A 16,983-nucleotide genomic window follows, 5' to 3' on the forward strand; every position below is an offset into this window, starting at 1 on the left:
AGCTCAGTTATTCTCTGGGGAACTTCCCAGTTCTCCAGTGCTGGGAGAAGGAAACAAAATGGGAGAAACACGGGAAATGCCCCCAAAGTAGGTCGTTAATAGAACACAGGCATTGCTCAGGCTTGAAGGAACAGACTCGAGGACCAGTTGGTGTAGATCCTCATGGTCCAAGAAGGGAACACAGTTGGCTAGACACTTCTTCCGAGTACAGCACAGTCCCCAAAATGAACTGAGGATTCCTTCACAGCCAGTCAGTCTGCCATGGCAGCCCCTGTTGATTCAGCTGTGTCTGTGTCCACCCATTTTCACCCTCCGTGAAAACTCTGTCCATCTCACATTTAATCCCCGTGAGAAGGCGGCCAGCAAGTACCCAGAGAAGTACACTGAGAACAGCTTCTTTGTGCCTGGCTCTTCCTGGACCAAGATCCATCTCACTTCCTTCCTCAAAGGCTTCAACTCTGAAAGCTGGGAGCCCTGCAGCTACCAAGGCTTCTTAAAAGCCACAATGGCTGAGTCCTTTTTACTTGAAATACATGGAGGGAGATGATGGTAGCAACCAGATAGTTAGTGGCACTCCCCCCCCCCAAAAAAAAAACAACCCTAAATGTATCATTTTAGCTGCATGTTTCTCGGGAGAGCAGCCTAGTCACATGCTCTGAGGGAAGGCCATGCTGGTAGCAGGGTACATGCTACAAGAGGAAGAGAAGAAAGTGGTGCCAAGTTACAAAAACTGCCGCAAAAAAAATAAAGCCAGGAAATAGTTGATATTCACCAAGGTCATTGGCGAGGATGAAGGCTAGAGGCTTTGTCTCAGGGGTCATCTATGTGTACGAGGCAAATCAAAGCATTAGAGTAGAACTTGGCCCAGTACCTTAGGATTTGGTGTGTAGTTACCTTAAGTCCAATAATTGAAGGGAAAAAAAAAACTTACCATATATTTATATTGCGCTTAAAGCTACTGTTACATCTTTGCAGAGACATGAGGTATGGTAGTTAAATGGTGTTGTAACATAAGGGTTAGACAGTTCCCTTCAATTAAGAAAATGAGTTGGCTGTTATAATTTTTGAAGGAAAATTATTATAACCTTTTATCTATAACCATGAATTCTGGTTCTTACCATTACTGCTCTTTGGTTATGCATTTTATTCAGGAAAAGAAGCAACCTACAAAATGGCTTCTTAGTTAGGGTTTCTCTTGCTGGAATAATGACCAAAAGCAGCTCGGTGGGGAAAGAGTTTACTTCGTGCTCACATCACAGCCCGTCATCTAAGGAAGTCAGGACAGGAACTAAAGAGGCAGGAACTGATGCAGAAGCTATGGAGGGGTGCTGCTTACTGGCTTGTTCCCCATGGCTTGCTCAGTCTGCTTTCTTATACCATGCCCAACCACCTCCACCCAAGGGTGGTGCTGCCCACAGTGGGTTGGGCCCTCCTGCATCAAATTCTCAATCAAGCAAATACTCCAAAGACTTGCCCACAGGCCAAGCTGGTGGAAGCATTTTCTGAGTTGGGGTTTCATGTTAACATATAATTAACTGGCCAGCACAGTTAGTAGTTAGTTAGTTAGTAGTTAGTTAGTTGTATTTAGTTAGCTAGTTAGTTAGCTTTCTTTTGAAGTCTCCTAGTCTCCAAGAGACATACTTATGAATTGTCCCTGAAACAATGGCATGTCCACACTACATCTTTAAATTGCCTAAAACATGACTTCCTTGAACAGGTTAATCATGCCCAAAGCATGTGAATGTTATAGCAAGGAGAACTAAAAACAGGAGCGATGCAAAAAAAAAAAAATAGAAACCCAAAGCTTCACTTCAGATCCTGATGATTGCCACCAAGGGAAGTCACCATTCACTTACTGGTTTCTTCTTGCATTCCTGACATTTTTTTTTTCTGCTATACTACGAAATTCAGAAACAAGTACTGAGTTTGGGAAACCAATCCCAACTGCAAGGAAGTGATTTTTGAGCCTGACTGACGCGCTGTCTTCCTCCTTGACCTGCAGAAGCTGCCTACACCCTCCTGTTGTATGACGAGCTGCTGGAGTGGTCCGACCGGCCCCTCAGGGAGTTCCTGACCTACCCCATGCAGACAGAATGGCAGCGCAAGGAGCACCTGCACCTCACCATCATCCAGAACTTCGACAGAGGCAAAGTACGTAGCGCTGCCAGTCCGAGCTCGTGGTGTGCGTTGCTTCCCCGGCAGGGGCCTCGCCCTCGAGAGTCTATAGACAGAAGCACCGAGAGCTTGTTCACAGGATGTTTCCGGGTCCAGATCTTCTGATTAACTAGGTCTGTCACAGGTCTGGGGAATCTATGGTTTTAATGAGGCCTCTGGGAAATTCCCATGTGCCCAAGCTCTTTATCACCCTTTGACTAACACCAGTCCTGAGGTAGTGACGCTGTCTTAGTCCACTCCAGCTACTATACCAAAATACATAGACTAGGAGCTCGCTTGGCAAGGGCACCTGCTGATAAGCCTGAGGACTGGAGTCCGATCCCCATGAATCACATGGAAGAAGAAAAATACAGACTCTGGCAAGCTGTCCCCTGACTCCCACACAGGTGGATGTGTGCACACGCGCGCGCACGCACGCGCGCACACACACACACACACACACACACACACACACACACACATACACACATATATATATATAGTGGTTTCTCTTTCCTCTACTCCTCCTGGTTCCTGCCCACTTTCTCTACCCTCCAGATACAACCCTTTCTGTATCTCATTAGAAAACAAACAGGTTTCTAAGGCACAGGAAAGAGCTACAGATGCAGAGACGCTTGTTTACACACTCAAGAATCCTATGAAAACACAAAACTGGAAGCCATCATATATACACAAAACTGGAAGCCAGAACATATACACAAAACTGGAAGCCGTCATATATACACAAAACTGGAAGCCATCATATATACACAAAGGCTAGAGAGAACGAGAGAGAATGAAAATAAAATTAAAACATAAAATAAAAAAATTTAAAGAAGAAAGAAAAGAGGGAAGTATAGCAGGCTTTTTTTGTACCACCAGCCCCCAAATCATGACACAGAGACTTATTATTAATTATGAATGCTTTCCCTTACTTTAGGCTTGACCCACTTATTTTAACCTATTTCTCTTCATCTATGTTTTGCCCCAGGGCTTTTTACCTTTCTCTCATTCTGTATGTCCTGCTTTCCTGCTTCCTCCATGTCTGGGGGCTGCCTGGCTGGCCAGCCCTGGGCATCTTCCTCTCTTTCTCCCTCATTCTCTCTCCCTCAAGTCTAGATTCCTTCTCCTACTCATTCTCTCTGCCCACCAGTCCCGCCTATCCCTCTACTGCCTAGCTATTGGCCGTTCAGCTTTTTATTAGACCAGTCAGGTGCCTTAGGCAAATAAGGTAAAACAGCAACACATCTTTACATAGTTAAACAAATGCAACATAAACAAATGTAACCCATCTTTACATCATTAAAGTAATATTCCACAGCATAAACAAATGTTATTGGTATTTTGGTCTTTGGGGAGGGGGGGCATCACCAAGCTCCCAATCAAATCACACTCAGAGGCTTTTTCTTATTTATGAATGCCCAACCTTAGCTTGGCTTAGTTCCTTGCCAGCTTTTCTTAACTTTAAATTATCCTGTCTATCTTTTGCCTCTGGGCTTTTCCTTTCCTATTCCTGTATACCTTTCTTTGTTTCTCTGGGTTGCTGTGAGTCCTCCTCCTTCTCTGGCTCCTCTCTTCTTTCTCCTCCCAGATTTCTCCTTCTATGTATTCTCTCTGCCCTCCAGCCCTGCCTCTCCTTTCTCCTGCCTTGCCATTGGCCGTTCAGTTCTTTATTAGATCACCAGGTGTTTTAGACATGCACAGTAACACAGCTTCATAGCGTAAAACAAATACACCTTATAACAAATAGCACCAAATAAACAAAAGTATCACACCTTAAAATAATATTCTGCTACAAACAAATGTAATACATCTATACATAGTTAAACAAATGCAACATAAACAAATGCAACACACCTTTGTACAGTTAAAGTAATGTTCTGAAACATAAACAAATGTAGCACATCTTTACATAGTTAAACAAACGCAACACATCTTTACATAGTTAAAGTAATATTTCACAACAGGGAGTGGGGAAGCCCTAACACAGCATTATGAGACAAGGAACCTCCAAAGATGTCATTGAGTTTGTTTTCCGTTGGCTATCTACTGCTGAGCATGGGGCCTACCCTTAAGACTTGTTTGTTTCCCCAGTGAGACTCCCTTGGAGAAAACTAAATTTTCATTTGCAAGCGGTTGTAAATTGGAGATAGCTTCTGGGTTAGGGTGGATCCTTGTGTCCACTTCTGTCAGCTCTAGAAACCCATCTGGTGCAAATCCAGGCAGGCCCGGTGCATGCTGCCTCAGTCTCTGTGAGTTCATATCTGCATCTATCCTGCTGTGTTTAGAAGGCCCTGTTCCCTTGATATCCTGCATACCCTCTAGCTCTTATACTTTTTCTGCCTCCTCTGAGACCTAGGGGGAGGGACTTGATGGAGACATCCATTTAGGATTGAATGTTCCAAGGTCTTTCACTCTCTACATATTATCTGGCTGTGGGTCCCTGTAGGTGATGGATGTGATATCTGTCACCACATTGATCACCAGGATTGATTCATCAGTGTGCTATTTTAAAATCTCATGAATTAGCCCATCCCAGAAATCTGTGCTATAGGTCAGGATCACCCCACAGTCCTACACCTACAGGCTATAAATAGCTTTTACCTATTAAGTGGTTGAAAGAAATGAAAAGATTATTAATACTATGAAGCAAGTGAAAGCTATATGAAATTTGCCTTTGTGTCCATAGATTCTTATTAGAACATTCTCACTTATGACTATACTGATTTCAGTCAACAACAGATGAATTGAATAATTGTGGCAAAGGTTATATGCCCCTAAAGCCACAAATGCTGACGGTGTGGGCTTCTCAAGAAAAACTATGTTGATAGTATGCTAGATGACAAAATTTAAACATTTCTTCTGAAAATAACACACTGACCTAGCCAGAATCTAATGACCCTCACAATTTGTAAGTACATGCTAGCCGAGCAAGAGTCCAGGGTGCCACACTCCAGTTATTGAGCTGTAGGAATCAATGATAATTCCCTTTGAGCACCGAGAGTCTGTGTGCACCCATATATGTGGCTGTTGTGAAACTACAGTTGTTTCCAGAGTGTGATTGTGATAGTGATATAACACAAGAAAATATTATTTTTACAACATGTGTTAATGAATGTTATGAGGAGTTGTCCGTCATTTCCAACTTTCTGAAGATTTTTAACAAGTCACATGTTAATTGCATATCGTTTTCATGGTTAAAATGGCAATATTGCTACTTTAGGTAGTTGTAAAGTCTTAGAGAGTAAGGCTTTATGACCCAAAAGCATCCATATCCTGACCTTTGGATAGAGATGTATAAATGCAATGAATGCTTACTTTTGTGTTACTGTCTGTCTGTAGTGTTGGGAGAATGGCATTATCTTGTGCCGGAAGATTGCAGAGCAGTATGAGAGTTACTATGACTACAGGAACCTGAGCAAGATGAGGGTAAAGTACCTGGGTGACTGGGAATTCAGGGGTGGTACGCTTTTCGCTTAACTTCCCAGCGGGGCTTAACAATGTTGTGACCATCTTGATACACCTTGCAGAAACTCTTTCTAAGATAAGTCATTTTCCCTGAAGCATACTCAGCTACTTATGAGGAGAAATAACAAATTGGTCGGTGTGTTTTTTTTTTTATTTAATATACCAAGGAGGAGCCCTTGATCTGTTTCTGAAGTCCCACATCTGAAATGCACAATCTAATCAAGGATTAATATTTTAAGTTTTCTGTGGAAAACCTCTGCACTGAAGAGCTTCCCAGTTACATAGAAATCTGACAATATACAGGTCTTACTGCCGCAATCTGCAAATAAAATGGTAGAAATGGCCAGGTGGCTCTCATGTTAAAGATAAATTAGGAACAATTCCTGCATGAACTCTCTCTGTACCTTCAGAAATATGTTCTCACTAAACTGAGGTGTTAGTACCAGGTACTCAGGGATCTTAATATTCTGTAGTCCTGTTGTAACTCCGTGCTTATAAGTTCAAACAAGTCCTTATTCTTGGGAGTTACAAGCATTTTGTGTCATGGTGTAGTAGTCAAGGTCCTGAGGAGTGCTGAGGTCATCTAGCTTTCTAAGACAAGATCTTTTACATATTAAGGTGATAATGATATTCCATTGCAATTTTGAGGTTGCCATTGGAAACAGGAGAACATAAATCTTCAACAGCTTGCAAAGTCCCCTTGCTCCACCACAAGCACCTTATTCACCTGCTGGGAACTTAGCCTCTGCTTTTGTCATAGGACTTCGTGTCAGTAGGTCATTGATCGTTCTCCTAGCTTGAAAACTAAAGGAAAAAAATCATCTCATTTTAGCTTCAGCTCATCGTGCTGATGCTGGCAGGACCCACAGCTTTATAAAAAAACATTGCTATTCAACTTTTCTTGGCATCCTATCCCTGCAACAGAAGAGAGGTTACAGTGTTTACCAGTGAGAGCCCTTGGGTGCCATAGTCACTAAGATTTTTATAAACCCAGAGCATTACATTTCATACCAACTGCTCTCTGGGGTGCTGTTACTGGGGGAGGGGGAAGCATTCAAGTACAATATTAGTCTTTCCCTGGAAGCCCCAGGGATGATAATACCACAGAAGGGAAGCCATAGCTTTGTTTGCTACCTAGTCTGAACATTGTCAAAGCCACACTTAAGAGCTTTTAGCCTAGACAGCACTTTGTGCCGCACACCTCCCTTGGCTCAGGTTGGTGATTCACCCCCATCCCACCTGGGCAAGGCTGTACCTTCCTTGTGTCCTGATACTGTGTGCAAGGGGGAAGCAAACCCACAGGTTAGCACACCTAGCACAAAACGTCTCCCAAAAGCCTTGGCTTCTAATTATTCATGTTTATTTCTACTTGCTCTGTATCTAAGATGAAGTAAACATTTCCTCGATAGACTTATAGAAATCTTCTGCTCAGGTAGTAATGCGTAGTAAAACCCTGGATCCTTTGAAGGGTTGATGAACTACAGCTTGTGTCCTGGTGAGTTGAGACGTGCCAAGGAGACCATGTAGCCCACAAAGCCTGAAATTTTTACTCAGTATGTATTTACAAAGTTGGTTTGCAGATCCTCTCCTGGAAATACTTAAAAGGGAATCAGAGTCCTTTTTTGCATGAATTAAACTGTTTCACCTGTATATAGAAGTATGTTCTTGTATTGGTATGGCTGAAATGTGGGATGGAATTCACAGAACTTCCTCTCTACTCTCCTAGATGATGGAAGCTTCTTTGTATGACAAAATCATGGACCAGCAGCGTCTGGAACCTGAGTTCTTCAGAGTTGGATTTTATGGGAAAAAATTCCCATTTTTCTTAAGAGTAAGTAATACACTTCTTAATTGGCTTTAATCCTTCCTACTCAGATCCTCCAATCAAGGAAACTAAGGAATTAATGACATTTTATGACAAGTAACAAGGAGGCAATGGCATCGTGATATTTTTATTTACCCTTTTAATCTGTGAAAGTATTAACCTAGAATTTTTGTCTTGAACAGTTTCTGAAGATCTAACAATCTACCCCTTCCTGAGTTTACGTTAGAACAGTGATTATGGCTTCCCTCATGTGGCATTGACTGTTGTGTTCTCTGTGCAAGCTCCATAGTTAGCATTAGAAAATACGGAGAACAGCAGTAAGAGGGCTTGGAGGTGCAGACTGTAGGAAATAATAGTCAGTTCAAGTAGAAATCTTACTTCCAGAGCCACGGGGAAGTGTTGTTTGACCTTTTTGATGACTTTGTAAGAAGGTAAATATCACCCAGCAGAGACATCTAATTTATTGCTAGTATAAACTGTTTCTGCAAAGGGGAATTTCTGGACATTGTGTGGTAGATACACTTGGCCGTGTAATATTTTATATATGCATGTGTTCATTAGACACCTCCGTCTATAACATCCTCCATGTATTAAAACACTGGTTAAAAGAGTTCATTTACTCACTCAGGGAACTGTAGAGAAGTGGTCTACATACCTGATAAAACTAAATCCATCTGTGCGCCAAATAGGGACCTAAATCATATAATACCAACACTTAGGAGGCTGAGGCAGGAGAATTGCCGCAACTTTACAACCAGCTTTTGTCATGTGGTGAGTTCTAAGCCAGCCTGGGCTTCAGGGTGAGATTCTCTTAAAAAACAAACAGAGCCACTCATAGTGACTATAATCCCAGCACTCAAGAGGTAGAGGCAAGCTGATTAAGAATCCAAGGCCAGCCAGATCCTGTCTCAGAGTAACACACACACACACACACACACACACACACACACACACACACACCCCAAACTGAGTGCATTAGAACTTTAAATCTCAATGTGAACGTGTTTCTGTTGATCTGAATCCTGCCTGAACTGTAAGCATCCATGAGTTAAAGGCAAGGTGGCCATGCTCAGAGAAAGAAGAGGAGAAAGACTTCATTTATTGTTTAATCTTGAACTTATCTACCTTCTAGATGAAGTAGATAGATGATTGGTTGATAGAGTGACCCTCAAAACATCCAAAGACCGTAAGTGGATATTTAGAATCACATGAAACCCTCAGCTGATGGTTATGGTATGGTGTAACGTTGGTGTTGGATGTTAACTTACAGGCTCTGGACTCACCTGGGAGACAAGCCTCCAGGCATTCCGGTGAGGGATGTTTAGAATAGATTACCCTCGCGAATGCCATGCATGACAAAGAGGAAACTAGCTTAGCAGGGACTTTCAGCACTCTCTGCTTCCTGACTGTGGACTGGCACCCTGTGGCCTGCTGCTGACACCCTGACTTCCCCACCACCAAGGACTGTACCCTGGAATTCCCTGAGTTGCCTTTGTCAGGGTGTTTTATCACAACAATGACAGTGAGCTGACATTTTCTTTCATTGATTGAAACGACCAAGCAGTTGGGTGCTACACAGGCATTATATAAAATCCCCTTGTTGCACTTAAAAAACATGCACAAGACATTGGCGGGTAGGTCTGCCTGAAGATAAAGAAAGATCAGTTCCCGATCAAAAATAATGGCAAATGCTTTGAATTTAAAGACTGCATTTGAGATGGGGACAGGCCAGTCCTGGTCTGGTGTCAGTGTCCCTTAAGAACACAGGGGGGGGGGGGGTTCTCAGTGGAGTGGTGGCCTTCTAGAGCAGTGAACAGCCTAGGGGCCTAGAGACCCTCAGAGCGGGGCAAAGTGTGACTCTGCTGTAAGAGTCTCTTCCTTTGTCGATACAAAATTGTACTATATGAAAGAATACTTTTTCTTTCGTATCATGCCAAGAGTTGGCTCATCCATTGTGCATTGTAGGTATGGTGTTTGGAGACCATAAAAATTTTAGAGACCCAAAAAGGTTTTGATTTCTTTTAACTGTCAGAAGAAAACAAAGTAACTTTTAGATTGAAGGAAAAGTAACAATATCCTATAAATTATATATCATGTATTGATAAATGTCAATTTTGATGTGTTTATCTCTAGCAAACTGGTAATCTGATACACCTTTTTATACTTTTATGGAGGAAGAGGCCCGTGAGAGTAAATGTGCTGAAGGTACAGAAGCAGTTATGTAGCGCTGACTAAAATTGACTTTATTTGAAGCATACAGTGAGCCATCCTAGATTCCTATCTACTACATGTAATTACTGTAAGTTAAAAGTGTATTAAGGGCTAGAAAAGTGACTCAGGTGAAGAGCACCTGCTGCTCTTCCAGAAGGACCCCAGTTGGGTTCCCAGCACCCATGCCAAGCAGCTCACAACTGTCTTAACAACCCCTGGGGATCCAACATCCTCTTCTGGCCTCTGTGGGCACCTATGTTCCATGCGGCACACACTCACACAGATACACACATACACATAATCTTTAAAAAAAAAATCAATCTTTAAAAATAATGTTTTTAAAAATCAGAAGTAGTTTAGAAGCTCAAATTATAAAGGAAGTTTAGCAAACTCCAGAACTACATTGACCAAATAGACCAAATTTTGTTTAATAGACAATTAGAATAAATGGATGTGTTTATCGTCATTCATTTGAAAAATACCCTTTTTCTATGTAATCGGCATTTACTTCAAAATGAAAGGGAAGGGTCGCCCTCTCTTGGTGTCTAAGGAACACTGCAGACTTCAGAATCCAAAGGAATGCTCCCTCCTCTTTTTTTTTTTTTTTTTTTTTTGGTTTTTCCAGAGGGGGGTTTCTCTGTGTAGCTTTGGCCCCTTTCCTGGAACTTGCTCTGTAGACCAGGCTGCCCTCCCTTTTTTATTCCAAATTAAAAATAAACAAACAGGAAGATTAAAAATGTCCATTTGTTGTTTGATTAATTTCAGGATACATTTAAAAACTCTAAAACACTGAAACAGTTGTATAATCTAAGAAGTTATTTCCCCCCTAAATGGGAAGCATTGACCCTGATAACTGGGCAGGTCTGCTTCTACGTCATTAAAAAAGAACTCTGAAAACATGTATCTGAAGCACTGTTCACATCATCCAAAAAGAAGAAAAAAAAACTCAACTATCTATCAGGTGATGGTTGGACAGGTCAAATGTAATATATACTACACAGCAACAAAAACGAGGGAAGTATATATACCTGCCACAAGCTAGAGAACTGATGCTCATTGAAGCCAGGTGCCTAGGAGGTAGCCTTAGCAGGGGAAGGGTTTGCCTAGCTTACAGGGGCCCTCAGTTTGATTCCCAGCACTGCTTAAACCAGACGTGAGTGGTGCGCGTCTGCCATCTCAGCCCTCAGGAGGTAGAGACAGGTGAAACCAGTGAGTCAGTCATAAAGTGGTGGACGGGTCATTAAACTAGCAAAGAGTGTTCCTCAGAGCTAACCAGCTACTAGGATACTTTTTGAAAACGTTCCCACCTTTGCAGCTCTCTGGACCAGCTCAAATAACTCTTGGCATTTTAAAAATACTTTATTTTATGTGTGTGTGTGTGTTGGGACACGAGCTGCATGGTGCATGGATGGAGGTCAGAGGGGGACTTGCAGGAGTCACTTCTCTCTTTTCCCCATCTGGGTACCAGATACTGAACTCAGGTCATCAGGCGTGGCAAGCATTTTTATCCTGTGAGCCAATTTTCTGGCCCTAATCTCCAGCACCTTTACCTGAATGAGAGAGTCCTGACCTCTAGAATAAATTAATAGAATATAGCATGATATAGAAAAACAAAACAAGCTAACATTTAGCAAGGCTCTAAAACTCACTAAGAGGATTTCTAGCTCCAGCAAGCTGAGCTAAGCTGGTTATGACATGAAAGTCACTGTGCCTTTGGTCCCTCCGTCCTTCTGAAGGCTAGAGTCGAGATGGGCCACCTGCCTGCCCTTCCAATAGAAGTATAAAGCTGGTTCAGAGACTTTCAGAAAAATAATCCAGTAAAAAGGAATTTTAGTTATTACATTGCTTCGTTCTCTTAGAAATTAGAAATTTATGTGTATGAGTTTCACGTCCATTTTATAAAAATCATCTCTAACATATGTCCGTCAACATTTTAGGAAACATTGCTTGGTTCTTGTCTTTGATGCTTAGTATCGGGCCCTCTGCATCCCCCATGCAAATGAACCTGGAATTCAGAGCATGCTCTTAGGTCTGGTGAAGGTCAATAGCGTGTGAGCCTCTTGCCCTTTGTCCAGCACGTTTAATTGATGGGCATATTCTTCAGACAGTTTTGGTTTATTAATGTTGTAGTGTCATGTTGCAGTGGGAGCAGATGGTCAGTTATTGCCATGGTCATAATTTTTGCCTTGTCTTTGTTGTATAATCCTAATTTTTTTTGGTTGCACCCCCAGAATAAGGAGTTTGTGTGTCGAGGGCATGACTACGAAAGACTGGAGGCCTTCCAACAGCGAATGCTGAACGAGTTCCCCCATGCCATCGCCATGCAGCATGCCAACCAGCCTGACGAAACCATCTTCCAGGCGGAGGCTCAGTGTATCCATTCCTGGTGGGCTAGGCTCCAGCGGGGTGGTACCTGCCATTAGCTACAAGGCAATGTCCTGTTCAGTGTTGCAGCCACTGTTCCCTTTTCAGTGGCCACACTCTTAGTACCTTCTCAACAGAATGTCATTATTCTGATGGTTATCACGGGATCAGTTGAGAAGAAATCCCTTAAACAGCTGGTAAGGAACCTTTCCCCTCTTCACTGGCGCACAGATCCAGCTCTGCTTCTGAAGCTCTTTTTAACCGGATTTCCCATAGAACAATTTTCCTCTGACTCCATATGGAAACTTCTTCAGTTGAAGGAAATGGAAGCATTGTGTTCACCACTGCGCATCCTCCACCCTCCTCTCCCCCACACTTTAATTATGGAGTGAGGGAAGGAAGAAAAAGAAGCACCTCCAGTATCTTTGGGGGGGCTCTTAGCTATGATATTCTGGACTGTGACTTAATAGCATAAAATTCACAGTCCCAGCATCTAAACACGGACAGCTCAAATGGAAGTACTTTGGCTTTCGACACAGTGCAATTCACCTATCAATTCTCTCCAAATCCATCTGAAACCCATGGTTCTAAAGAGGACCGGGAAGCTCCCAGTATCTGTTATGGATATACTTTCAAAGCAGAAACCTAAATACACAAGAGAAACAAGAAACTGTTTAAGAAAAAAATATTTGTCTTTGTTTCTCTGGGAAGTAATTATAAAGCAAACTAGTATATACAGTGTGAACTACAACCAACCACTCTGCTTCTCTGAACTTGTTTTTAGAGAATGGATGCCGCAGTTACAGAAGGCTGAGGTCACAGCAGCACTTGGCAAGAGCAAGTCCTTGCTGGTGTTCTGGTCACCGCCTTTGATCATAGTCTTAGGAGGATTTCCATTATGGGCTTATCATTACAAATACATTTTGGGAGCCATGAGCAGACTAAACATCAAAGCTCATGTACAAGAGCTAGGTTATTCTGATACTGAGTACTCAGGCCCACCTGTTCCTCCCCACCCCCACTCACAGGTGATAGAAATGCCATGCATACATATGTCCTGTCGAATCGCACACTTAGGACCCAATCAAGGCCTGAAGCTTGAGGCCTGCTTCATGAAGTGTGTTCTTCACATCTTCTGGGCCATTGTTTTAAAATGCTTTCAGCTGAAATGCAAACACCTGATTGCTACCCAGAATGCCTTGCTGTTTGCCAAGTCAGGTTCCCTCCTTGACTCTTTCCTCCTAGATTTGCAGATATATGCTGTGACTCCCATTCCGGAGAGCCAGGAGGTCCTGCAGAGAGAGGGGGTTCCCGACAACATCAAGAGCTTCTATAAAGTGAATCATATCTGGAAGTTCCGCTATGACAGACCATTCCACAAAGGCACAAAAGACAAGGAGAATGAATTCAAGGTACCCTGCCATCTCTGTCACATGCTGCCTCCTGTGTGCTTTCCTGAGTCTTGGTAAACAGTAACTGAGGCTACTGTCACGTGACTGGAACAAAGGGTCTAGAAGCCTCTCGTGCTTGTAGCTGCCCAGCTCTACAGTGTAGCCACGTGATGGGGAACACTTTCCAGGCAAGAAGAGTTTTGATCCCCTACCAGGAAAATCTGAGCAGACCTGGGAGGAGTTCCTGAAATCAACTTCTCTGTGGCAGTTCAAAAGGCAGTGCTCCTTAGACCAGTGTTTAAACTCCTCTCCGAACCCAGTCCTGTTGTCCATTCGTGGTGAGCCATTGTGGGAATAGTGAGTATATTCCAACATCAAGGAAGCATAGAGTAAAGAGAAACCAAGGAAGAGGTGAGGGAGAACTGAGAAGAGGCCACGTGGGCAGACGGTTGGTGCAGAGGAGACACTCACTGCTCTGTCCTTTGTTACAGTCCTCCTTACAGCAATGTGATTAGGTTTCTGACATGAAGACCAGAGTGCGTGCACATCTTGGCCTCTGCCTGGGCTGGGTTGTCTGTCCTCACCATGCCCAATGTGTCTTGCTAGTTCTGCATGCTCCTAGCCAGAAAGAGTTCTCACAGCCCTACTGGGGAAAGGAGGCAGATGTTCAGAAACCACTTGTGACCATCCCTTTCCTTGAAAACAGTGATGTGGCAAGCCTAGGATGACCCCAGTGACTCAGCATCCACACATCAACAAACTGTCAAATGACCTTATCTGTGAGTCTGTTGGCTTAGCATCTCTCACAGAAAATGCTCCCTTCTTAAGCCAGGAGGCATCTCCTAACACTTTCTCCTGCCTAATGTTGACCCAAGCATTCTTGCCCATCAGTTCCCAGAGCTGCCAGTAGTTAACTACAGGGGTTTTTCCCAGCCAAGAGGCAGGGGGGTGGTGGTAGTAGCCTTGCAGAGTTCTGCAGAGACTGAATAAAAAAATGGGCTTTTGTGAAAGGTTTGATGTGCATTTACTGTGGATCCCTTCAGAAATCTAATCACAAAATGCTCTCATGATAAAAGAACAAAAGATAGGCTAGAACCAACCAACTGCACCAGCACCAGCAGCCTGCCCCGCTGGCCTCTTCTCGGGGTCGTCCTTCTCCCTGTGGATTGAACAGTAAAAAGCCATTGGAAAACACCACTGAGGGATTGCTGAAAAGACCCACAATCATTTTCTAGTCCTTTCTGCATAGTTTGAATTCTCTTTTCCTCCTCCAGAGTCAGCTAATTAGATCTAATTAGAGTATGATACAGTTCTTTTTCCTGGTACTTGCTTCCGGTCCTCAGTCTTGGATGCACTAAAGTCATACAGTTGGCTTGCACAGAGTCGCATGCCCATGACCTAGCACTGGAACCCACATCTTCCAACTCCCTCTCTTTTGCTTTTCCTGCTGTACTATACTTCCACCTGGTCAGCAATTAAATGATCAGTGATACAGCTACCTCACTGGGATGGATAAGGTTAAATCAGGCTCCCTCTCCCTGTACTTACGTCCTTTAGAATCTGACTCCAGATTGTACCCAATTACCCCAAGCCTGTCCTCTCCACAGTCTGCCTAACCACCCTCCCTCTTGACTCCAGCAACACCCACCTTCTCTCTTCATTGGTTGCCATACCCTCTCACAAGCAGTTACAGGTCTGTGTGGGCAGCCTTCTGCCTGCACAGCAGCCCCCACTCTCCTCCCTATGAACTCTTCACTCCATAAAAATCCAGCTCATTTGTCTTCTCAGAAAGCTGCCGTCCTGATCCCCTACGATGGCATGAACATCTGCATCCTGTGCACACCTTGAACATCCCTTTCATCCCTCTGAGCTCTTATCTGCTTGGCTCCCTATCGTAAGCAGATCCCTCAAGCTCTTACCACAGGGACTCTTCCATAGTCATCTCAGTAGCCCTTCACTGGTAGGAAACATCCTCTTTTTAACCCCTCTGTGGTCTGAATAAATGGTGCAATTCCAGGAATTTTGTCAAGTTCCTGTCCCTCTTGGTAGCACACTAAATAACAATGATAAAGTGTAAATTCCAAAACTTGTTGATAAAAGAAAACCTTGTCATGTACAGTGGAGCAGCTGTATTTCATGTCTCCTGGAAGAGCTGGTTCCTGGTCAGGAGTCCAGCTTGAAGCTCACAGGTGCCCCTGAGTTACAGCAGCTCAGCTTATCACCGGAAGTGTGGCCTTGCACATGTGGCAATGGAGAAGAGATGAGCCTGGGGGTCGGGGGTGTCAGTGCCAGCCCTTCTGGTAATCAGAATGTGGCTTTTGAGTGACTCAAGAGTTTCTCTGCAACTTGAAGTCTTCACCTTAAACAGAAAGTTCAAGTCAAGTAGTCCTAGAGTCCTTTCTCCCTTTAGATGGCTGGTACTCTGATCTCGTCTTGATAGCTCGTATTATTGCCTCTTGTTGATGAAAATGGCTAAACCTTGATGAGTGAGAAGGTTAAAGTCCCATTTTGGAGAAACAGTGGAGGAGACTGCATACAGCTTGCTGTTGCGTTCTGGCCCTTGCTTTCTGAGCAGGTACTCACTTGCTCTGCAGAGGAGAAGGTTTCAGGCAGTCTGCAGAATTACCTGCATGTGTTTTAAATGCATCGTACTCTGATTGTTTCACCAGTGTTCCCGTGAGAACTAGAGAAAGACTGCAGGAGTGAGCACCACCTGGTCAGACTTGTCGCAGCTCAGGGCTCAGAAAGAAGGGCAACATGAGAGTGACTTTGAGTTATGTTTTGCAGAGTCTCTGGGTGGAGAGAACATCACTCTACTTGGTGCAGAGTTTGCCTGGCATCTCCCGCTGGTTCGAAGTGGAAAAGCGTGAAGTGGTAAGGAGTGGAGCATCTCCCCCACGTCATCCACACCCCAGCTGCTCCCCTCGGGCTGAGCCCACTACTGATTGCTTATGCTCTTTCATTCCCTGGGGTCCCTCACAATACTGACTGCTATTACCCAAGGCATTGAAAGTGAATGTTGATATTGTACTGGTTCGTCCAACCAGAAAAATTCTTTAAAGCAATTATGGTTGCAGCATGTAAACGCAACAAAAAGCTGTTGGGGTTCCTGAGTGACAACCAGAATGCCAAGTCTCTTAATGGTGCCAGATCTATGATCTTCGTTGCCTACTATGTGGCAGTCCAAAGCCAAGAAGGCAGCCTATTATGTAGTCATCATGTTGGAGTTATGCAATAGGCATTCTGTTCCCAGTTTTCAAATTTTTACCAAGAAGTTAGAAGCCTTTGATAAAGATCATCATCATCAAGATGTTGAGAGAGTGTAGACGCAAACAGATTTTCCATGATTCCCACACCAGCTCTATTGTTCTCTTTTAAGCCTTGGGTTTCCTGTTGGCAAAATGAACCTAATACGAAGCCCCTTCCTAGAAAGCTTATGTGAGGTCTGTCCACACACGGAGCCCGTGCTGTTTTGGTCTGCAGTGGGAGGGACTGGGTGAGGAGCTGAGCAGGCCTGGCTGGAGCCTCCATTAGAGATCAGTGGATGCGGTATAGGACCTGGTGGCCACA

General features: G+C 43.6%; 1 protein-coding gene across 4 annotated transcripts in view; it reads left to right on the forward strand.

Annotated features, from left to right (window-relative positions):
* The window catches only part of Dock4 (dedicator of cytokinesis 4), a 430,242-nt gene that overhangs the window by 385,992 nt on the left and 27,267 nt on the right, over window positions 1-16,983 (forward strand). For all 4 annotated transcript variants that reach the window (XM_052738384.1, XM_052738382.1, XM_052738383.1 and 1 more), the window contains 6 exons: window positions 2,003-2,151; window positions 5,497-5,583; window positions 7,349-7,453; window positions 11,890-12,031; window positions 13,268-13,434; window positions 16,201-16,287. In XM_052738384.1, coding sequence (XP_052594344.1) covers window positions 2,003-2,151; window positions 5,497-5,583; window positions 7,349-7,453; window positions 11,890-12,031; window positions 13,268-13,434; window positions 16,201-16,287 — 737 coding nt within the window. The remainder of the gene's footprint in view (window positions 1-2,002; window positions 2,152-5,496; window positions 5,584-7,348; window positions 7,454-11,889; window positions 12,032-13,267; window positions 13,435-16,200; window positions 16,288-16,983) is intronic.

This window comes from Peromyscus californicus, unplaced genomic scaffold, assembly GCF_007827085.1.
Source record: "Peromyscus californicus insignis strain IS unplaced genomic scaffold, ASM782708v3 Scaffold_15__1_contigs__length_86483966, whole genome shotgun sequence".
Classification (NCBI taxonomy): Eukaryota; Metazoa; Chordata; class Mammalia; order Rodentia; family Cricetidae; genus Peromyscus; species Peromyscus californicus.